General features: G+C 51.2%; 3 protein-coding genes across 3 annotated transcripts; 1 reads left to right on the forward strand and 2 right to left on the reverse strand.

Moving 5' to 3' along the window:
- Positions 1–207: 207 nt before the first annotated feature.
- On the reverse strand, positions 208–5,089 carry TGME49_227850 (peptidyl-prolyl cis-trans isomerase, cyclophilin-type domain-containing protein). Its single transcript, XM_002366367.2, has 5 exons — positions 3,216–5,089; positions 2,400–2,577; positions 1,919–2,039; positions 1,256–1,399; positions 208–856 (listed from the first exon to the last, which is right to left on the reverse strand). Exons 1-5 carry the CDS (start codon positions 4,065–4,067, stop codon positions 373–375), a joined length of 1,779 nt encoding a protein of 592 aa, XP_002366408.1. The 5' UTR covers positions 4,068–5,089; the 3' UTR covers positions 208–372.
- A 1,552-nt stretch (positions 5,090–6,641) lies between these two features.
- TGME49_227840 (Memo family protein) lies at positions 6,642–14,245 on the forward strand. Its single transcript, XM_002366366.2, has 13 exons — positions 6,642–7,445; positions 7,998–8,079; positions 8,371–8,439; positions 8,736–8,854; positions 9,811–9,922; positions 10,518–10,582; positions 11,136–11,167; positions 11,610–11,656; positions 12,213–12,273; positions 12,675–12,723; positions 13,099–13,169; positions 13,569–13,631; positions 13,978–14,245. The coding sequence occupies exons 1-13, from the start codon at positions 7,397–7,399 to the stop codon at positions 14,065–14,067; spliced, it is 909 nt and encodes a 302-aa protein (XP_002366407.1). The 5' UTR covers positions 6,642–7,396; the 3' UTR covers positions 14,068–14,245.
- Positions 14,246–14,328: 83 nt separating this feature from the next.
- Positions 14,329–21,401, reverse strand: TGME49_227830 (mitochondrial inner membrane translocase TIM44, putative). The gene is made up of 6 exons (XM_002366365.2): positions 18,147–21,401; positions 17,712–17,796; positions 17,167–17,257; positions 16,753–16,864; positions 16,272–16,501; positions 14,329–15,656 (listed from the first exon to the last, which is right to left on the reverse strand). The coding sequence occupies exons 1-6, from the start codon at positions 19,381–19,383 to the stop codon at positions 15,615–15,617; spliced, it is 1,797 nt and encodes a 598-aa protein (XP_002366406.1). The 5' UTR covers positions 19,384–21,401; the 3' UTR covers positions 14,329–15,614.
- Between the last annotated feature and the right edge of the window lie 851 nt (positions 21,402–22,252).

Genomic DNA, 22,252 nt, shown 5'->3' on the forward strand with positions numbered 1-22,252 from the left:
TATATATATATTTATATGTATATATATATATTTATATATATTTATATGTATATATATATATATATATTTATATATATTTATATGTATATATATATATATATATATACACATGCAGATATACACATCCAGAGATATGCGCGCAAATATACATATTTATAAGTAAAATAGATATAAATTATATATATATATATATATAATGTATAGTGTCCAGAGAGTATGCTCGACATCAAGCGTGAGACACGCTGGTTGCGTTTCCAGAGCTTCACAAGGAATCGAGTGCTCGTTTGTCCTTCCAATGTCTCTGTTGTTTTCTTCTTTTTCCTTTTGTTGTCTGTGCACAGTTCTGTCGAGTGTCGCGAGCGTTCGCGCCTCTCAATGTCGCGATTTCTTCTTTCTTTTCTTCTTCTCGCTGTCGGAGCCGTCACTGTCGCTCTTCGCCGACTTCTTCTTCCTCCCCTCTCGTTCTCTGCGCCTCTCGGCTCTTCGCCGGTCGTCGTCTCGGCTGTCCACATCTCGTCTTCTCGCGTCGCGTTCTCTCTCGTGTCGCGTCGAGTGTCTGTACAGCTCAGAGCCTCGCCTCCAGGCTTCGTCTCTTGCTCTGCGGGCATCGCTCCACCCAGACATGTTTTCTTTCCGGTCTCTCGGAGGCGCGTCTGAGAATCGCCTGGAAGAACTGAAGTTCCCAGGGACAGACGACGCAGGACGGGACATGGAAGACGCGACCGAAGAGTTTCGCGCAGTCTTCTGCGGGAGCTCCGAGAGCCGCTTCTCGCCTTCTTCAGTCTTCTGCCGGCTTCCCATTTGCCTGTACTTGCGCCACTCCTTCGCGACAGACTGACTGAAGTCCACGTGGATCCTGAAAAAAAAAATGGAATGCTCTGCATCGAACTGAAACCTGCGTCGACGCGAAACGCAGCTGTACGCGAAACAGTCGCCCGCCCCACACATCCACGCGCTCCTCGACATCCCATTCTGTCAACGCACAAACAGGTGCACTCCAGCTCTGTACATACATCTATTATGTATTATCTCTATATATGATATATACCTGCAATTAAACTCAAGTGTGCCTGGACATACTTTGATATACCCGTGTATACGCACGCATTCATAACTATATACAGATATATATATATATACATATATATTTGAGGGATATCTGCACACGCATGCAAATGAATACATACATATATATACATATATATATGCAAATGGATAGACACTGGAGATTATTTTCTTGCGGTGGTTGTCGAACCTTCTGTCGTCGATGAGGACATTCTGCATTTTGAAGTAGGCGAGTTCGCATGCGCTCCTCTCTCGAAAAGTGATGAAGGCGTACTGCAGACTCCTTCCCGTCTTCCAGTCGCGAATAATGTCACACGCCAGAATGTCTCCAAACCTAAAAAACAGACAGCTCGACTCTCCCTAATTCATACTCACCTTTGTCTCGTTTATATATGCACATACGTATATATATATATGTATATATATATATATATATTTCTGTTTCATCTTTCGCCCAGTATGTACAGTCATTTTTTAGGTATGAATACATACATATATATATATATATATATATGTATGGGACTTTCTACGTGAACATATTCAACTCTGAGTATATCCTTCGTTCCGTCACTCGCTACACAGGAAGCTGTATAGCGTTTTCTTCTGGTGGTAACGTACAGATATATATATATATATATATATATATATATATGCGCGTGTGCGTATTTCCTCATGCGCTTCACCTTTTTAGCTTCCCCTGCTGCGCGACGTCGAACGAACTCGTGTTGCTGTTGCTGCTGGCGTCTGAAAAGACGCTTTCTTCGCCTTTCTGTCGATGCGTTTCGGCCATTTTTACTTCCCGGCGTTTTCTTTCTTTTCCAGGAGTTCCTCGGTTGTGCCTTCGCCAACCCACCGAGAAAAAACCGTCTGAAGATCTTCGTCTTGAGTCACGGGATTCAACTTCGCGACGAAGAGAACGTTGTCTGGCGGCTTTGCGTCTGCGTCGGGCAAGTCCCCCAGAATCTCCAGAGTCACTGAAGAGGAGCGAAAGAGGCAGCAGCGGAAATCACTGAATCGAGAGACGACAAGGAGCAGGCGCCTGCAGAGGGGACCGGAAACAGAGAGAACCGCAGACAGAGGGGAGAAAAGACACGAGAAGAGAGGAGGAGAGGACCAAGCACGAGACAGCAACGCGCGAGTGAGACCGGGAAGGACACAGGAGACGAAAGCGCGAGGAGAGAAACGAAGAGAGTGGAGACTCAGAGAAAAAACGAAAAATAGGAGAGAGCGAAGAGAGAACCGAGAGACAACAACGAAGGACACCGAGTCGAGGACCCTTTCGTCTCTCGCTCGGAATTCCTGGATCTGCCGGCAGGTCCTTCTCGAACACATACCCTTCCTGGCGTCTGCCTCTTTCTTCTCGATTTTCTCCAGAACTAAAACCTCGTCGAGCTCTTCGTCGTCGCTCCCAACTTCTTCGACCAGAGGCACCGGAGAGCTGGGTGCGTCCTCCAGAAACGCAGGGTCTTCAAACGGATCGTCCAGCACAAACGTATGCAAAATGCGAATGGGCTGAAGCACACAAGAGTCCCGCAACACAACAGCTTCTGAACTCCGCAAAGAGCTACTCCACACGCACCCCACATCTCCTATTTTGGATAGCCCAGCGCGTTGTTTGCGCGGGTGTCGGCTTATATACGAATCGAATAGAGTCCTGAAGACAGCGTCCACGAGACATGGAAAAACGTAAGACTCAACGCGAGACGCGCAGCGAATTGCAGCGACAGCATCAGCTTACACTCCGGGAGCGAACGCAGACAGGAAAGCACACTGATTCTTCGACTCTTCCACATGCACACCCCACATACCAGCACACATGTATATGTATATTTATATATATATATATATATATATATATACTTATGTGCATTGATAGCCACATACAATCTGACCACTGACACACAGCTCGATCTACCGAAGTGCGCATCTCCACCTACACTGCGCGAGTAAACATAATATATATATATATATATACTTATATATTTCTGAGCTGGTAGAAGGATGGAGATTTGAGGTAAAAAAAGAGAAACACACGACCGCCGATGCGAGGTGGCTTTTTGTGTCTTCGCCTCCATGGGACGGTCGAGTGGAGAAACGCCTTGCATGTCTTTCACGACACTTGGTCGACTTCCTTCCGGGTGTGTACGTACAGTCAAGGGGATGAAGTTCTCGTCCACGAAAGTGAGGTTGATTTTCTCGAGGACGTCGAATCCCTCGGCAACGCGTCCAAAGATGGTCAAGTTTCTCTCGTCGAGGAAGGGGATTCTGTCTCTCAAGGTGATGTAGAAAACGCTGCTGTTTCCTCCCTCCTCATCTGCGCCTCGCCCCGCGGCGGGGACCCACCCCACAACGCCACACACGTCGTGTCGCCTCGTCTTCACTTTGCTGTCTCCTTCGCCCTCATCTGGACAGAAGCGCGCACTCCGCGGCAGACGCGGAGAGACAGAGACTCCCGCAGACGCGAGCGAAAAGGAGGCCGGAAAGCTCGGAAAACTGCGACTGGCGAAGTCCACGGAACTGAAGAAGGATGTGCGACCCACGAGAGGAGAAGCCGTCGGAGAAGAGGACGACGCGAAAGCAGACGAAGAAGATGGAGAAGGGATGGTTTCAGCGCGAGGTTCCGGTTTCGCGGCGACGGAACACAAAGGGGCTTCACCCCTCTCCTTCTTCAGAGGCACCGAGGGAAGTCGGGGGGCGGCGGGGACGCGGAGAGCGACCTGGCCGGCCTCGAGCAGTGTCTGTACACCCCAGACGCTGCAGCCCTGTCTGTCTTCGTCGCCAGCTTTGGTCAACGCCTTGAGGCCTGCCACGTTCCAGCGAGGATCTGCCGTGAGGGGCGCGCCGACGTGTGCGAGGAAGTTTTTCTCGACTCGGTGGAAGGCGACGTTGTTGAAGAACTTCGCCTTCGAGAGCTTCAGAAAGTTGTAGCTCGAGAAAGGCGCGTCTTCGGTGAGGAGATCAATCACGATCTCCCCCACAGTCGTCTGCAGAAGAACCGCCATGGCCAACGCTGTGTGGAGCTCCTCGTTTTCTCGAGAGATTTATGTTCGGAGCCCCTTTCGTCGGGGAGGCGAGGCAGGGGAGTCCGAAAGGAAAGAAAACGGCGCGACGGACGAGAGCAACACCGAGAAGACGCGCTGACGAAAAATACACGCACACTTCAAAGCTGCGGCGGGAAGACCCGAGGCGCCACGCCGAGAACCTGGAAAAGAAAACCGTGGGAAGCAGGCTACGCCGCGGTGTACATACACCCGCCAGGCACTCGAGCGGCACCGGTGGGGTCTTTCTTGGGGGGGGGAGGAAACGAGGAAAGTCGACGAGAAAACAAACGCGAAGAAGAGAAAACACGGAAGACGAGAAGAGGGAAGCGGTAAAGCGAAAAGAATAGGCAGAAAGAACAGAGAAAGCACACCGAGACCGCCACACGTGAGTCTCTGCGTCAGCTCGTGGCAGACACACAGGTGAAAACCTCAAAATGAACACCACGACTCCAGGTGTACATACACCTGAGAAGATAGGGAACGACGAAGAGTCTCGTGACGCCTGAGAGTTCGCGTTTACGATGAGAAGGGGAAAAGCTTCGTTAGTCTCCTCCTCTGCACAGTTTCGCCTTCGTGCGAATGTCTGGACAGGAGGGTGAGCCGCTTTCGACTGAACAGCGCAGTGACCCAGGCGCCACGCGCCGCAACCTGGTCAAAGGAATTCCTTTTTTCAGTGTGTCGAGGAAACAAAAGAGCAAGAGGGCGAGGAGGGAGAAGAGGAAAAAAGAGGAATGCCGGAGAGTCCGCTCAGCAAAGAGAGGTATGTGGACAAACAGAAAAGGATAGAGGGAAGGAGACCTGCGTTTTTTTGACATAAATGCTTCTCGCGACCCCTTCCTCAGAGTCTCAAAAGAAGAAAAAAGCATGCTGGCTGCATCTGCCGCCTCGAGGCGATCGACCCTCTCTACAGGCGGTTTCGCTTTCCTCCTCTGTGTCCACTCTCGCTTCCCGTGCTCCGGACGCGGCGTAGAAAAACGCATCTGATTCCTTTCTGCTTTTCTTTCAAAGGAACATTTCCAGTGTCGCCATATCGCGACCCTATTATTCTCTCCTCTGTTCTCTTCTCGCCGCGCCTTTCTTCTTTTCGGCAACTTCAGAACGCTGCATGCGTTTCCGCGTGGACGGTCCGCGCGGGCGAGCACTTGCTTTTCACTCGTTAAAGCAGAAACCGGAAACCCAGGCGAAAACCTGAGCCTCTCTGCGTTTCAAGAAATCGCTTCTCCAGAAACGCGGCAAGGAACGCCAAAGCTCCTTCCTCCTTCCACACAAGTCCCAAGATACACCCTCACCCTTCTCGCACACGGTACATCTGCGATAGGTGTGCATAGGTCGAAGATACATATATATATATATATATATATATATATACATGTGCATTGGTAGATAGGAATATGCATGTATATAGACAGAAAGATTCATCGTATAGGTGTCTCTGCAATGTCCATAAAACATGTGTGATTTCATTTATGTATATATGCCTGTCTCTCTATAGATATGTATATATTGATTAACTGTGTTCCTTGTCTCGCTCTCTCGCTCTATAGACTTTGTTTTTCAGTGTTCCTCTGCTTTTGTTCTTGTTGCTTGCGTCGAGCAGCCTGGAAGACTTCAGCTGGTGGTTTGGGAGAAGAAGAGTGAATCGTTACTTTACCTCTTGGTCTGTCGAGAGCTGCAAGTCTGGGGACCGGCAGAAACTCCAGTCCGGGGAAGTTGATCGTCACAGAAGCCACTGCTAGATTATTTTCGTCGATTTTTTTGCTCCGTCCAATTCAGATACTCATTGAAGAAACGCTTTCACTTATCAGGCTGATGGCAATGGCAAGTTCTCTCGAATCTAGTGACAGTTTCTTCACCGGACGGCCCTCTCCAGAAAAAAAAAGCAGAGAGAAAAAGATACCCTCGAGAACTGAAAAACGGGCTGCGTTCATGCACATAGCCAGATGAAAGTAGTATATCTATATCTATATATATAATATATATATATATATGTATATGGTCATGTAGCTGGTGAGTGGAAGTATAGTGCATTGTTTCATCGTGGAGGTTGCTCAGGACCTCCTTTCAAAATGCGCATGGAAGCCGACAATTCGACCTATATAGGTCTGCACGACCGACTGTACATATATATATATATATACATATATATATATATAAATGTACATATATATATATACACATATATATATATATATAAATGATATATATATATATATATATATATAAATGCACATATGTATATATATATATATATATTAATTCCTTTATGTATGTGTGGAGATATATACAAAACGAAGGAGTAAAATGGGGCCTTGCGTAGGTGAGTAGGCGGGGATGGGGGGGCGGTATCTTCCGTTAGTCTCCATACACTGACGTATGCTGCAGATTACCTTGTTTCTCTCAGAGTCACGCGGCACAAGAGGCTCGTCGAGAAAGAGAGAGAGATTGAGGAAGAAGCCCACTTGAGAGTTTTATTGTCCGTTATCAGTGGAAAGAGAAGAGAGAAAAAGGTTTCTAGAGCTGCGTTTCTCCAATTATTTTTTTGCGTCTTGCTTGCAGACAACCTCGGCTCACTCTCTGCGACTCTTCGCTTGCTCATCGGCTGACAGCGGACGTCGTCCCCTTTTTTTCGTCCTCCCTTTTTGTTTTTTTTCCTTCGATCCGAGGACGCCTTTCGTTCCGCCCACCTGTGGCGGCATTTGTTCTTCTCACTTCCGGATTTCTGGTTTTTTTCGCGACTTTTCTCCTCTTTTCGCGGCGAACTTTCGACTGCGTCTCCCTCAGCAGCCTCTGTCTCTCGTCGAGCTTGTCGCAGGAAGGAAGAGATTTCAGGTTTCAGAGAACGAGAAACAGAGCAAACTTTTCTCGACTGCGGCTTTATTTCAAACCTTTTTCGTCGCGTGGTTTTCCGTGACTTTTTTTCGAGACAAAGAAGACCTGTTCTTGCGGAGCTCCACTGTTCGGACGTCTCGTGCTCGGCGCCTCCGTCACGCGCTCTCGTTTTCTTCTTCGTTCCCCGTTCCTTCTTCTCTTCCACGTTCTCGAGTTGTCTTCTTCTCCTTCTTCCGCCGCTCTTTGCCACCGATCTTGCCCGTGAGGTCTCGCGAAGATGCGGCTGAAGACTTGAAAAGAAACTCGGAGAGAGAACGGAGAGAGAAGAAGACAAGAGAGCAGGCGAGAGGAGCGGAAGAAGGAGGACGGAGAGAGAGGAACGCGGACGAAGGAGCGAGGAGAAAAGGAGAACTAGAGAGGGAGGGGAGAACAAGGAAAAGAAGAAGACGAACTCCAGGACGATGGCAGTCCGACGAGCTGCTCACGCCGGCAGCTGGTACAGCAGCGACCGTAGGTCTCAGGGAAGACGAAACTTGCGTAGACGAGGAGGCATGGCTGAGTTCTTCAAAAGACAATTACCACGAGGTCGAGAGTAAAGGGGGACAAAAGGAGAAGAGAGAGAAGAGAGAAAAGAGAGACGAAGGCAGAGGAGGGAACAACGAAAACTTATCACGGTGTTTTCGATGTTGTTTGACTTGTCTTTGAAGAAGCTGGACATCAGCGAAAAAAGCTCTTCTCTTCCGGTTCTTTCTCTTCTCTGACTTTCTGCCTCGCAGGATATCCTTTGTGTGCTTTGATCGCTTCTCCTCCTCTCAGACGCAAAAACCCTCTCCCGTGTAATTTCTTGGATTTCTTGTTTCTCTTTTGCTGGAGGTTCCTCCAGGCAACTGCAACTGCCGCTCTCGCGCTTCTAGACAGCACCGTTCTTAGTTAAAAGGTCGCCACCCGATTCATCTTGTCTCTCTGAAGGAAGTCGGGAGATGCCCTCGCTCGACTCCACGTGGACACAGTGGTGCGTCGCCTCATGCGCCTCTCGAATATTCTTCACTGTCGTCCTTGCAGCTGGCGAACTCACGCAGTTGTTCGACCGATGCCTGGCGACGGCGGAGAAAACTGAGGAGAATGTCATTGCGTTGATTTGTCCGTGAGCTTCCCCCCCTTCGTTTTTTTTGCTTTCTCGCTTCTCCTTTGTCTCCTCTTCTCGTCTCTCCCGCTTCTTCTCCCATGTCCCTTCTTCGCTTCGTCGTTCCGTCGCTTCCCGCTTTCTCCCCCAGTCTGTCGTCTGGCCTCTTCGCAAAAAATTCGCTGTCAGGCTTCCTGCTTCTTCTCCCTCATGCAGTGGGCTTCCTGGATTCCCAGGCTTCTTAGCGGCTTCTGTTTCAGGCCATCGGCTGTCCTCATTTCTCTCGTTTCGATTTCTGCGTCGACCGCTCAGACACGCGGGCTACGCGTACTGCGCAAGGACGGCGGCTTGGGCATGGCGCCAGGTCTCTCCAGAGAATGTGTGAGCAAAATGGAACTCGCAGCTTTCCCCCCGGCTGGTCCTCAGTTTCTGTCGCTCCTTGCGCCTCTGTTTCTGTGCTTCTCTTCGTTCCTCTTTCCTGCTCTCGTCAACGCCTTCCGGTTCTCTCTATCTCCCTTCCGCATCTGCCTCTGCCTGTACCGTCTTCCTAAAATACATCTGCGTCGCGTCGTTCTGTCTCGCATTCCTCGTGGATCGACTGCCTTTTCGCTTTTTCTCTCTCTGGCTCCTCCTCTCTTTCACTGCGTCGCCGAGTCTGTGTCGCCGTCTCTGCGCAGCCGCCGCGTCTTCGTGCTCGGTCCTTCGCACCATGTTTTCCTGCCTGGCTGCGCCCTGCCGGCCTCGTCTGTTCGCGCCTATGCGACGCCGCTAGGCGACATTTCTCTCGACACCGCAGGTAAAAACGCGGCGGACCTTCCCGTCGCCGGGAGATCGCAGAAGGCGATTTCGTCGGCCGTTCTCGCGCACTGTCTTCGTTCCAGAAGAACACCCCCAGTGCCGGGTGGCTAAGCGCGCAACAAGCCACTGAATGCATCGTTTTTTCGAAAAATGGCGAAGCGCCGTTCGCGTTTCCAACTCGAAAGCACTGCCTACCCTTTTGAGGCCTTGGGGCTCAGTGACCGACGCTTCTTGGTTGTGCTCCCAAACTTGTCTTTGAGCGCCGGTAAAGGGCAGACAACATGAACCTGCAGCCAACGGCGGCGATGCCTGCGTTCCCCGTTCACACGAGACGCGTCTGGGGGTTGGGTGACCTCGGCGGAGTCGTCCGGTCTGTGCTGTCAGCGACAATTCCCCATGAACTTCTCGAGACCTGCCTCGCGTTCGAGAAAAAAGCTCTTCTTCTGGTGAAGAGACTGTTTCTTCTCACGTAAACGCTCTTTCCACACAAACAGAGCGCTCCGCACAGGGATGCCCGTATATCCCGAGATGCACAGATGTCTTCGTGCTTGTGATGATATCTATGCTATACATATATATACATACATATACATATATATATATGTATATGTATATATGTATGTGTGGTTGTCTTTGTGTATTCGCGATAAATAAGTGATCATGTGCATATGTATGCATCTGTTCAAATATATATATATATATATGTATATATATATATATATGTAAATATATATATGCATATGTAAATATAGAGCTTTAGTGTCTGTGTGCGCATGTTTCGGTGTATGCATGTGTACATTTTTGAAGATGCCCGTGACGTTCGATTGGGAGTTTCGTGGACGCGAGATCCACGTTCGCTGCCGCTGTATGTACACTCTGTGTAGTCTCTCGTGCGAGGGATGTAGATCTCCGTCACTGTTTCTGGAGTCACGTTGTTTGCGCATGTCTGTGCAGTGCTTGAAACATTGCGTAGCGCGAAGCTGTTCGAGACACTCGCTCTGCGAGACGACGAAGAGGAGCACTCGATTGAAATGCAGCTCCCTTTTCTCCGCCACATTCTGCGAGGGTTAGTGCGAAGTCGGAAGTCTGGACGTCTCCAGCAAGTTCTCGCGCTGCAGGAATTCTCTTGCTTTTCTCCCGCGCGAGTCGCCACAGAGCCCCGTTCCGAAAAAATAGGCCGTTGCCTGGCCACCCACCTGTGCTCGGCTGCATCTGCACTGGCTTTGCCTGCTTCCAATTCTCAGCATTTGTGTGTGTAGTATAGGGCGTTTTCACTGCCCTTTCCATCGCAGAGAGGAGTCTCACCCGAAAGGCGTCTGAAGCCGGCCGTTCGCCGGCAGCGATTCTGTTTCGACTGCAGACAGACTGAGTTTTCCGGCATGCGTCTGCGAAGTAGCGTTACGGGGACGCGTCGCTGGCCAAGCAAAGGGATTCGCCGGGGAGATCTCTCTGTCCTTCTTGTGACTTCTTTATCTGTGTCTGTTCATTCGATGTCTGTCTCGCGCCTCCAGCCTGTCGCTGTGTCGCGAGTTCCCCGCTCTTGCCTTCGCGTTCGTCTGCCGGCTCTGGCGACGTCCGTCGCTTCGGTGGTGTGTAACCTGTGCTTCTGCACCTTCTCGCTTCCTCTCTGGCGCTTCCCTGTCCTCCGGTTTTTTTCGCAGGAAATCTTTCACTCTCGTCCCCATCGTCGTCGGAGACCTTCGACCCTCCGGTCACGCAGCCGTCGGTACGTCCCGTGTCTCCTCTGAGCTTTCTTCTCTTCTTCTGCGCTCCCTGTCGCTTGCGAGTTTCGTCGGTCCCTTCTCTCCTTCCTGTCTCTCCTGCGGTTGTTTTCTTTCAAGCGTTTCTTCTCCTCCTCGCCTGCTTCTGTCCTTCGGATCGCCGTCGTCTCCAAAGACTTCCCCTCGATCTGTATGCTGAGACGCGGGAACTCGCTCTTATCACGTCGTTACAAGATCTCACTAAAAACGACTGGGCTTCCTGGATTTCTGGAGTCGTCCTCTTCCAGGCAGTTCGAGCTCTGTCTTCGAACTACGTTTCTGATCGAGACTGCCGCGTTAATCTCTCAAACGTCCGTCTCCCGCCCCCCCCCCCCGCCTCAAACTGTCTGCAGACCGCGTTCTGACGCTCTTCTCCGTATATAACGCGACCCGTGGTGTGCGTTGTCTCGTGTGAGTTCCTTTCTCTCCGGGGCGCGTCTGGACGTTTGTCTTTGCACGAATTGAGGAAAACCGTCTCACCTCTTTCGCCGCTTTCTGCTGTGCGTTCTGCGTTTTCAGCGAAGGCGCTTCGCCCATACTTTCTGCAAGAAGTAAAGGATTTTCCTCATCTGTTCCTCTCGCCTGGCCTTCCAACGACTTGTCTTCTCTCTCCCCACTTCATTGTTCCTCCATTTCTCGCCTTAGCTGCCCTGGCGATGTGTGCCTCGTTTCAAAAGCATGTCTTATAAAAATTCTGTATTTCTTCCCCATCCGTCTTCCTTGACAACTGTGGTCAGGGAAACACAGACAAGACACAAATCAGGATCGTTTCCAGTTCCCCTTTTAGGCGCTCCTTTGAAGGGATCCGTTTTTCTTCAAGAGCAGACAAGCAATCTCCTCGTATTTCGCCTCACCTTCTGCTGTGCTGGTTTTCTTCGAGATGCGATTTCTTGACCATATCCGTTTTCATCTTAGAGCATCCGTTCACCAATTTCCAGCGGCCAACTAAGCGTGTGATTGCAGGCTTCACAGCCCTGTGTTTGTTTGCCGCAGGGAAACCTTTTCGTTTTTTCTTCAGATTTCTGTCACTGGGGGCGCCGGTAAGCGTCCTGGCCTTTACCAAACACTCACTACATCGAGTTTCAACTTCTCTCGCCTCTTCGGATGGAGTCTGTTCATTGCTCCTCTCGCTCTCTGGATCTGCTCCTTTTTCTCTCTCCACCTTTAACTCGACTTTCGTCTCCTTCCCCTTCTCCTCAGTTCTCTCGATCTCTCTTTCTTCTCCTGATCAGGTTCGCTGTCTCTGTTTGTCTCTGATTGTCGCTCTCTATATGCTTCTTCCTGTCTATTTCTCTTTTCACCTGTCTCTCCACCGCTCTCTTTTTCTCCGCCTTTCTCCCCTCTCCACTTATACATGCATCTTATATATATATATATATATATATATATGTATAATATGCATATATATGCATATATGTTTGCTTATAGGCATATGTATACACATGTATATATCAGACTTAGGTCGTTTGGGATAGGCGAGGGACCGGCGTCTGATGAACCTGGTAAATCCTCCTGGTTCGGCGGTTTCCTGTTTCCGGCTGAAGAGACCTATTTCGCGGCACCTCCATGCGTCGACCTGTTTTCTCCTTTCCCCAGGTTTCGCTATTCGTACCTCCCGCCGGCGACAGCTTCGCTCCCCATTTTCGAGCGCATCGGCGTGAGAGGGGAGAGGGCAAAAGGGGAGTTCGACTGAGGAGGCGAAGAATCTGCGAAGACACAGAGAGCACAGGCGGCAACGGAGGCGAAAAGCTCGCGAAAAGAGGGAGACAACCAGAGACAGAAGAACAGAGAGAAGAGGAGCGAGGGAGGAAAGAGGAAGAGAAAAGAACAGAAACGAGACATGTCAACCTGAGGGGGGCTATGGACAGGACACTTCCTAGAGAGGAACGACGCGAAGAGAGGGACAGGAAGAGGAAGGTAGAGACAGAAGAAAATAGGGGACCGAGGACGAGATGGCGACAATTCCGAGAGAGTTTCCACAGGGAGGGCGACGTCTGCTCTGAGGACGACTGTTCTTCTCTCTCCGTTTCTTCGATTTCTGCGTATGGTCTTCTTCAGATTCTTGACAAAGAGGGTGCGGCCCTGATTGAACAGCAAGACCCTGCAGGTCAGTGCACCGCACAGGTTTTTAGAAACGCGTACTAAATAGCGACAGGTAGTCAAAGAGTTCGACATTCCAGTGCGAGTGGAGGATGTGACGAGCAGATCCTTCTCAGTCTAAGAGGAAGGCATCATGCAGAGCAGCAGAAAACAGGTCAGCGGTCGCAGATGCGCAGTCACCTTGAACCAACAACGGACACAAAAAACAGACGCTGGGGAGCCATTTCTCGTTGGAGCACCTCCCCCCTCTCGCCCCCAAAATCCACATCTGGCTCGATAGAAGAAGATCAACTGATGGGGATGTCGCTGTGGTCCGTGTTCGCGGATTTTTTACGTTTGTCTTTTTATGGTTGGTTCGTCGTTGTTTCTGCTTCGCGTCCAGGTTTTCAAGAGTACTACGAGAGAACGGGCAACACCATTTGCGGTCACAATCCAATTTCAATTTTCCTGCATGTGGGTGACTCCCGACGAATTCCAACTGTTTTTTTACGCGAATGATTAGGATAAAGGCGACAAATAAAAGACTCTCCAGGCAAAGGAGTTCGTTGTAAATTTCGAAATTAATTTGTTTTTGTACATGTTTTTCGTCTAAAGCGAAGATACAAAACATAGGGGACAGAGGGTCGGAAGGGGAAAGGCGTCTGCGTAGGTACTATCGATTCAGCGAGGTGCAACATCAAAGTTTAAAATGAAGAAGCATGCAATTCTCTCACGCAGCCTTTTTTTTCCAGGGTCTTCTGCGCCAGTGCCCTGGGTGTGGATGTCACACGTGAGTGCAAAGCATTTTCTGGCTGTGTTTCGGTTTCTCACCTTTGAACCGTTTTCAACTTTTGCTCCGTTTTTCTCTTGCAGCTCTTAGAGGCGAGTGGCAGGCCGCGGTCCGCGTTTAAGACGAAGCTTCTCGATTACAGCCAGGTGAGTGTCTTTCCAGACATGTTTTCCTTGGTAGAAAGACCTTCTTTTTGGCGAGTTCGTTCGTCTCACGGTCCCCAAGGGTCATCACGTCGTCGCGCCGCAGCACTCCTCTCCTTGCGCCAGGAGAAGGCTTTCGAACCGTTTTTTCTTCGGCCTTGCGAGGCAGTTTTGCTTCGCGTCTTTGGGATCGTAGACGCATCCTCTCTCTCGTCGTAAAGATATTTGTTTTCTTTCGCGTTCTGTATCGCTTCTGGTCTTCTTAGATTCGAACTCACCTGCTTGTCAGATGTTCAGTGTTCTTCGCTGCGGGGAAAGTCTCAACCGTCGCCGGTGTTCTCCTTTTCAGTCTTCGCAGGTGGAAAACGAGTCGTCGTCTTCTGTTTCCTACGCTGCATTTGCTTCTTCGCTTTTGTCTCCCGCCCCCAGTCTCTCTTAGCCTGCCTCGGGGAAAGTGGCTGGCTTCGCAACCTGCCCGCATGCAGGTGTATCTCCTGAGGGAAGCAGCCTCGGTTTGCGTCCGTTCAAAACGCTCAAGAGCGGAGAGATATGACAACGCGAGAGATATTCATATGCATATATATCTATATATACACATACATGCAATACATATACACATCTACGTATATATATATATATATATTCGTAGATGCGTGTACATATATATATATATATATATATATATATTATAGAGGAATACGTGGAGAGGCGAACAAAAGAGACAGCATGTGGTTGTTTCTCGCTTTTTTGGGAAGCACTGCATGCATGTCGCTCGTTCTGAAACGAAACTCCGCCATTCTGGCTTGTTCCTTCTTCTGCTGCTGCCGCGCGGTGTCCCTACACCTGACGAGGCTGTGGGTGCTTCATTTCCTCGCTTTACGTGTACCGCTACTACGCGTTTCCTGTGTTTTTGACAGTGGCCTTCTGAGTCGAGCCTCATTTTCCGGTCTGTCGAGTCGCCGGCTGCGGGGACCGTTTTCTCTCTCGCGAAACTCTTTCGGCTGCGTTGCTTCTGCTTGTCACTCCCCATCTCCTGCAAAGCATTAAGACTGCCTTAAAGACCAGCCCTCCTGGGAACTGCAATTGGAAATCGAAAGAGCGCGACAGCCGAAAGGCGGTTCGCTTGTTTCCTCCTTTCCTTGTCTCGCCCCCGTTGCTCTTTTTTGCCTGCTCTGGTAACACAGTACACAGCGTGGATTCCGTACGCAGAGGCCTTCGAGTTCTGATCCCGCAGTCGAACTCGGCGTCTCAAAGGCTGCAAACGCATGTCGGCAATCCTGTTTCTCAGGCAACGCCTCGCCCTGTCGCTGGGCGGAAGAGCGTTCAGTTTCCGTATCCTACCACGACGTCGGTACTTTTACGCCGGCTTCTGCTACGGTTAACTGGGGGTGTGCGGCGCTTCGATAATCACATCGGAGTTTCGTCACTTTCTGGGTCTTTCGCGCGTTCTCCCGTGCGCGTCTGTCTCTCTTGATTCGACTTGCGCAGTTGCTTTCAAACGATTAAAAAAGTTCAGCGTCAACGGAAAGCGTGGAACTGGACGGCGTCGGTTGACAGCGGAGGTCGCGCCGCGTTCGATGAGACAGTTGACTCACGAGCGACGAGGTACCTAGGCCCAACGAAAGACAAGAAGAAAAACGAAGGGAAAAACAAAGGAAGCGGAGGACGGAAAAACGGAGAACTCTAGGAGGAAAACAACAACAGAAACAACGGGAGGGCGGAGCGAAACAAAGGTGCGACCCACACGAGAAAAAAAAAGAGCTTCCTGCAGTGCTCTTGTTGATTGGAAGACTCCGAACAGGCGACGATAGCTGCAGGAAAGACACGGATTTGCAGGCGTCTTCCTCGAGCTTCGTCTTCCCGTTGCGTCTTTCTTTCAGTTTCTCTTCCACTCTCGCGAAGGTGTCTAGTCACCGCTGTGAAACGGCCAGCAGGGCCGCGTCGACAAGCTGCAGCGCGCCTCAAGTGAACGCAGCCTCTCAGAAATCACCATACTGCTTCGCTGCCGATGATGGCGATCTCTCGAATCTGAAAGACAACATCACACAGTTGCACCTCGAGACAACAGTCTTGACTGCTACTTTCTTTCACACGAAGCCACACCTTTTCTCGAGATGCACTTTGTGTCCACGTACATATTCATACATGTAAACATACATGCCTATATATGTATAAATATATATATAGATATATATATATATAATATATATATATATATATAGATGTATATGTGTCACAGAGCGACATTCCGAGTTGCAGTTTCGTCCTGTCGCCACGTCGTTGTCCCAAAAGTTGATTTTCGAACTGTCTCTAGAAATGGCAATCGAGACGGCCAGCGGATTCGAGCCTGAGCATGTCTGTCTCCTTTGAACCATAAGTAACGTGGAGGCGTCTCGCCGCACGACTGCCCTTTGTCTCTCGATGATCCGCGGAAGTGAAGCGTTCACGCCCGCATGTTCTCTGGTGCTGTAGAAAGCTTTTTTCTACGCAGCTTTGTCTCTCGCCAGTCATCCTTTCTTCAGGCCTGCACAACTGCATCCCAGGACTGCACACACTTCTACAGCGCCACTGCGTAACTTCCAGGCGCGCAGAGAGGCCCCGCTGCTGTCGACGAGTCCAGACATCGCTTGGCCGCTCCCTCACCATCCAGGGATAGAGGAGACCTTCCGTCTCCGGTTTTGGGTGCTTGGAGACAGCGATCGAGTAGACGACTCGACGGATGTCGTCTTCGCGGCCCTCAACCACGCGTCCGTCGACCTCCGACCGCAAACAGTTCACTTGTTGACAAGTGAAGGTGTAAACGAACCACGGACACTCGTCTGCAGAAAAATTCTGCGTCGCGCAAATCGGCGGCGTCAAGCTGCGACGGGCGCCTGAAAAAAAAAAGTCAAAAAAACAGAAAGACCACGAGGGAGAAACTGACGCAGGACACCAGGAAGAGAGAAAGAGAAAGAATCGGACAGAGGACAAGGAAGAAAACAAAACAGAACTGCGAGAAGAGAGCGGGCGATAAGCACAACTGAACAGAAAGGGTATCGTGTGAAGATGAGCTGCACGCGATACGAAGACGAATTTCAAAATCCGGTGTTCCACCGTCCCTGCGTCTCGATACGGCGCATCTTACCGACGAGTTCAACATTTCCAAGCTGCAGGATTTCGCTGTCCAGGCGAACCTTCTGGGCGCGACGTTCGATAATGGACGCGCGCATTGCGGCGAAGGCGCCCTCTGCGCAGTGCTGTACGCGACAAAGGAACCACGGACGTCGGCGTGAGCCCACAACTGAGCCGCGCCACCACCGAGGGCATGCAGATAAATTTATTTGCGCATTCACATGCAGTTGCAGAGACATCTACACTGCATTCGTATCAGTGCCTTGACAAAAATGCACGCAAAACAGAATGCATGAATGCATACGGAACCGCCTCCGCCCCCACCCCCAGATGTGAAGCTGAACCCTTGGTGCAGACGCCCTCGCGCCCAGGCAGTTTTCCGAACCTCCCGTTCCTCTTTTTCTTGTCTCCCCGTTTTGCGGCGTACCACAGCAAGAGTGCCTTCGTCTCCGAGCAGAAAGGCTTGCACAATGTGAGCCGCGATGACGCGCTCCATCATGTTGTGCATGTCTGCCAACCTGGACAAGAAAACCGAAACGCGTCCAGAGCGGCTCCTAGACACTCGATCCACCGAGACAGCCGACGGATGCCTGGCATGTACGCAGGCGCGCCTTCGTGCGTTTCCTTGCACAGACATACGTCGAAGAAAATCCAAAAAGCTCGGAGACAGACCGAGCGCCCGCGGACTGTTAACTCAGGAAAAGGTGGGCAGACACCACTCCCCTCCTTCGCGCTATATCCGACGCGCGTGCACAACCGATTGACCCACATATACACAAGTATATATATATATATATATATATATATATACATACGTATATATACCTACATGGAAATATATATATATATATATATAAATATACAAATATATATAAATAAACATATATATATATATATGAATATATAAGTATGCGTATTTGTATACTTATATACATTTGTGAGCATTGTGTCATGGATTCGAGGATTTCCTACTTGAATTTGGGATCCAGGATTTTCATTTCACGGATGGAGGCGGCGATTTCTGTCTCTCCAAAAAGTTGGGCGACCAGGGGGTTCTCTGCATGCAAAGACGGGAGCAAAGACAAAGCGGCGACGCACTGAAGACGGGCAGGACGCGGCTGGAGAAAATACGCAAGTCGAGTGACGGAGACGCGCACAGCGGAGAAGAAAAGACTCCACAACGGACGACCGGCGTCTCGACTCGCGAAGACGACGGCGCCCAACAACGCGCGAACACCGGCGATTCACAGGAGACAGCGAGAGACAGCGTCAGGCGACACTGCGGACCCTCAGCGGGCAGCACATGCAGCAGATGCAAAGGGCATGCAGGCCTCACTTTTGACGTGATGTCTTTTTTTTTTTATTTCCCCTTCTTTCTCTTGTCTTTTCTTGTCCTTGTTTGCGCACCGAAGAAGTTCTGCAGGAAAGACATTTCCTTGAACTTGGTGGAGAATCGATCCCAGCTGGTTCTTTGAGAGAGAACTAGGGCATCCTCTCGAGGTTCTTCTTCCTCCGTGCGTCGCTCGCCGCCCTCTCGTTCGCCTGCTCCCTGTGGCTTCTTCGCGCCTTCGTCTGCGCCGTCGGCTTCCGAGTCGCTCGGTCGCTGCGCAAGTTCCTGTTCGCGCTTCCGCGCCTCCTGCTCCTTGAAGCGCTTTACTGCCATGTCTTGTCTCCACTTGGCGGCTTTCTTCTCGGCGTCGTCGACGTCGTCTCTGAAGATCTCTGTGGCGCTCGCGACCTTGGACAACGCATGATTGAGCCGCTGTCTCGCGCGCCCCACTGCCTGCGCGACGCCCTTGAGAGCTGCGTTCTGCTCGGTCGCTTCCTGAATCGGTGTGAAGGCCTTGTCTTTCAACAGCTGCTGCATGCGACTCGCCTGCGTCGCCGCGTCCCCCCACAGCGTCTGCGTCTGGTTAGCCATCTGGCTGGCGAGAGCACTCGCCGTCGCCGCTGCCTCCTGGACGCGGCTGCTGAGCTTCTCGCTCTTCTGCGACAGCGAAGAGGCCTTCAGATCCTCCATCGCCTTCTTCAGCTCATGATTCCGTTCCATGTCTTGCTTGACTTGCGCGAGGACGGACTTGATGAAGCTCGCAGAAGAGCCCGAGCCCCCCGAGGAAGGCCTTCGGTGCTGCGACGAACGGTGGGTCCGAGAACTCGAGTGGTGTGAAGAGCGAGAGGAGGAGGAGGTCCGGCCGGCGCCGTCCGAGGCACTGTCGCCAGACGCAGACGAGAAGTCTGCTCGCGAGCAGAGTCGCAGCGGAGCGCGCGGAGCGCAGGCGAGAGAAGAAGCTGGGATGCGCGAGAAGAGCGGAGACAACGCAAAAGGCGAGGAATCGACCTGCGAGAAGGTGGGTACAGAGTTCCGGCAGGAGGAGACCGAGACGCGAGCGAGACAACGACGCGAGTCGAGAGAGACGGCGGAGGCGGAGGCGAGTGTAGGGACCGAGGGAGGAGAGGATGCGAAGGAAGAAGGAGCAGAAGCATGTGAAGAAGCTGACGCGGAAGAAACGCTCGACGGACGCAAAAGAAGAGACAGACCAGAGGGAGAGTTCAGACGTGACGAAGGAAGAGAAGACACAGAAAGACGGTACCGGCGAGACGGCGGCGCGGCGACCAAAGCCGCCTTCCAAGCTCGAGCTGCCATCGTTGGAGATGGAAGAGAAGACGGTGGAAGTCAAGATGAACGAGCGAAGAAAAGAGATTACCGCCGGAGAGGACACTGAAAAGGACTTCAGCTAAGAGATGCACAGAACCAAGTTCTCTGCAACTGCTCCCCACCAAGTCTCACAACACTGCAGGCAAGTAAGAGACCGAGCAGAGAGAAAGCTGAGGACGCGAGATACAGAGACGGAGGCGAGAGCCGCGGCAGGCGAAGCGCAAAAGAAGAAAACACTGGCGAGGTGATGAAAGACAAACGAAGAAGAGATATATCCAGAGAGAGACTGGAAGGTCCGGGGGGAGACGAGACGCAGAAGCCGCAGCGAGGAGCTGCGTCGAGCTCGGAGATTCGGCGGTGTGTTCACTTCGTCGAGAAGACGCTGGACAGACAGAGGAAAAAACAGGTGGAGAGCGGAGGAAAACCGGAGAGAGCATTTGCGATCCTTTCCAGTCCCAGAAACTGAGAATGCCAACACTTCCGGACAGCGTTGAGGGGGGAGGAGAGGGCACCAAGCAGCGGAGGACGACGGCTTGGGTACGGACGCGAACAGAGGAGGACCGGGACCTGTCTGGAAGTCAGCAGGCACGAAGGAAACAGAGCACAAGAAGGGAGGCGAAAACGGTGCCGAATGAGCCGGAAAAAAGAGAAGCATCAACTGGAAAATGCGAGACACTGTTCGTCCGCCCAGTGTCTGTAGACCCTACGCGACAGTCCGCCCCACAAGTCGAAGATTCGCCTTTGAGCCGCAACGGAGATGACGGCGAACAGAGAGGCGAGGAGAAAAACGAACGCCGAAAGAAGAAACGACGCAGGTGGCAGATGCGAGGTCCAGCAGCCGCTTCCCTGCCCGGTTGTAAACACCGAAACTGCAATTGAGGGGTGAGCGGGACGGGCGATTTTTCGCTGTCAGCGTAGCGCGCGCGCAGAAGCGCGACGAAAGTCTCGGTCTCTTTTACCGCCGCGAGGACAAAGGTGACTGGCTGAAAAGCCACTTTAACACGGCGAAAAGCAAACGCGTTCACCAGAAAGAGTCGCAGGGTCGCGGCAACGGTGTCCAGCTGGAGTGTCGCCTCGTGCTCCTGTGCCATGAATAATAGCCGAAGAGAAAGGACGTCGGGGGGTAGCGAAGGCGAAGGCTCGCGACCTAGCGGAAAGTCATCACATGCAGTCCCAGCAGTCGCGGTCGAACTCGAGAACAACATCATCGTGAGAGGAATCTTTGTCTGGACTGTTTCTGAGCTTTTCCAGGGAATTCTGCAACTTGCTGGAGACCTTGCCTGGTCGAGAAGTTCTACTACGTACGCAGAGCCGCTCAATCGAGAGTTATTGTCCGCCGAACCATCTTGAACGGAAATGCCGGCAGCAGAGTTCGCCGCCCCGTTCTGAGCTGCCGTCATACACCTGAGTTTTCGGCGCGGATGTCTGTAGGAAAGGGATGTTCAGCCGGACAGCTCGATTCTACCATCCGTAGACGAGTGTGCACTGCGATGCGCAGATCGACTCGCTTCTTTCCTTTGCGGCTTCCGTGACTCCCCAGTCTGAGTTGAGGAATACAGGAGACCACTCAAGTGAAAATCGCGTTGTTTGTGCAGCTCATTGATCACAGAGGGCCTGTGGCAAGAAGTCCGCCTCGGTCGAAACTCGCGCCGACACGCAGCTTCTTCAGCTTTCGTTGTTTCGTTCCGGTTTCTTGAATTTGCTTTTGACAAAGGTGAACTGCCAGCGATCGCGGAAACCTAGACATCTGCCTTCTTCACCTATTTACTTTCAAGCAAATGCGTTACTGAGGAGCTTCAGTCCCTGTCCCAGCCTCTCCCGGACAGTGGTGGGCAAACCTGTGCCACTTGCAGGATTGTGTGTTCCTGATGTCGGATTCGCTCGAGTCTTTGTGCGTCACTTTGCCTTGTCTTTTTTTACGGGGTGTGTTTCAGTCGTCTTGCGTAGCTTGTGCTTGGACTCAACTGTTCTTGCCATCCTACAGACCTTGTTGAATACGATGCGGGTCCCGAATGTCTGTCTCAGAAAAACGAGTGAGCACTAGAACTGCCTGCAACTGCGTAGGCGACAGACTGAAGGAGTAGCCTCGGTTGTGTTGGCATTTCAAGGGACAGCGACTCGAGCAACTGGCAGGACAGCACGAAGACACGAAACACTCGGCTTGTCACAGACAGTCTACCTTCCCGCATTCTGTTTTGATGACAGCGGAAAGATGCCCAGAAACTCGCTTCTCCCCATGACAGGAGACGTCCGAGGAGGCAGGGGTCATCGTGCAAGAACAGTCCCGTGAATCTGAATCTCTCGATGCCCCTCACGCCGGCTCTGAAGAGAGCGGACCCATCGAGTCGCGGTGCCTCTTGCAGGTTCCGAGTGCATGTGTCTATGCAAATATATTTATATATTTATATATATATATAAATATATAAATATACATGTATTTGCATAACTACAGAGACACGTATGTGAGGTCACTGTTTTAACACTGCAGAGACAGCAGAGTCCCACTGAGCGTAAACGAACAAAAGGAAGTCCGGAACCACGGGGGAAACTGCGCTGATCTTCGTTGCGTAAAGGCCGTTGCGAGAGAAATCAAACACAAAGTCGAAGGTGTCCCAACAAACTAATCGGAACAGCGGCGTAGGCACATGTCGAAAAAAACGCTTGGCCATACTGCTCTAATAAAGCGTATAGAGACGGAAAGACGAAATACCGGCAACGCCTACGTAGAGGAACGAAGAAAATGTCTACTGCTTAACTTCTTGTGGTATTGTCTTTCCCCTGCTTTCTTTCTGCTTCTCTTAGTCAAGAAACGTTCTGTTGTCCGTGAAAGTCTGCTTTGTGATGAGGAACCGTCACA

This window comes from Toxoplasma gondii, chromosome X (assembly GCF_000006565.2).
Source record: "Toxoplasma gondii ME49 chromosome X, whole genome shotgun sequence".
NCBI lineage: Eukaryota > Apicomplexa > Conoidasida > Eucoccidiorida > Sarcocystidae > Toxoplasma > Toxoplasma gondii.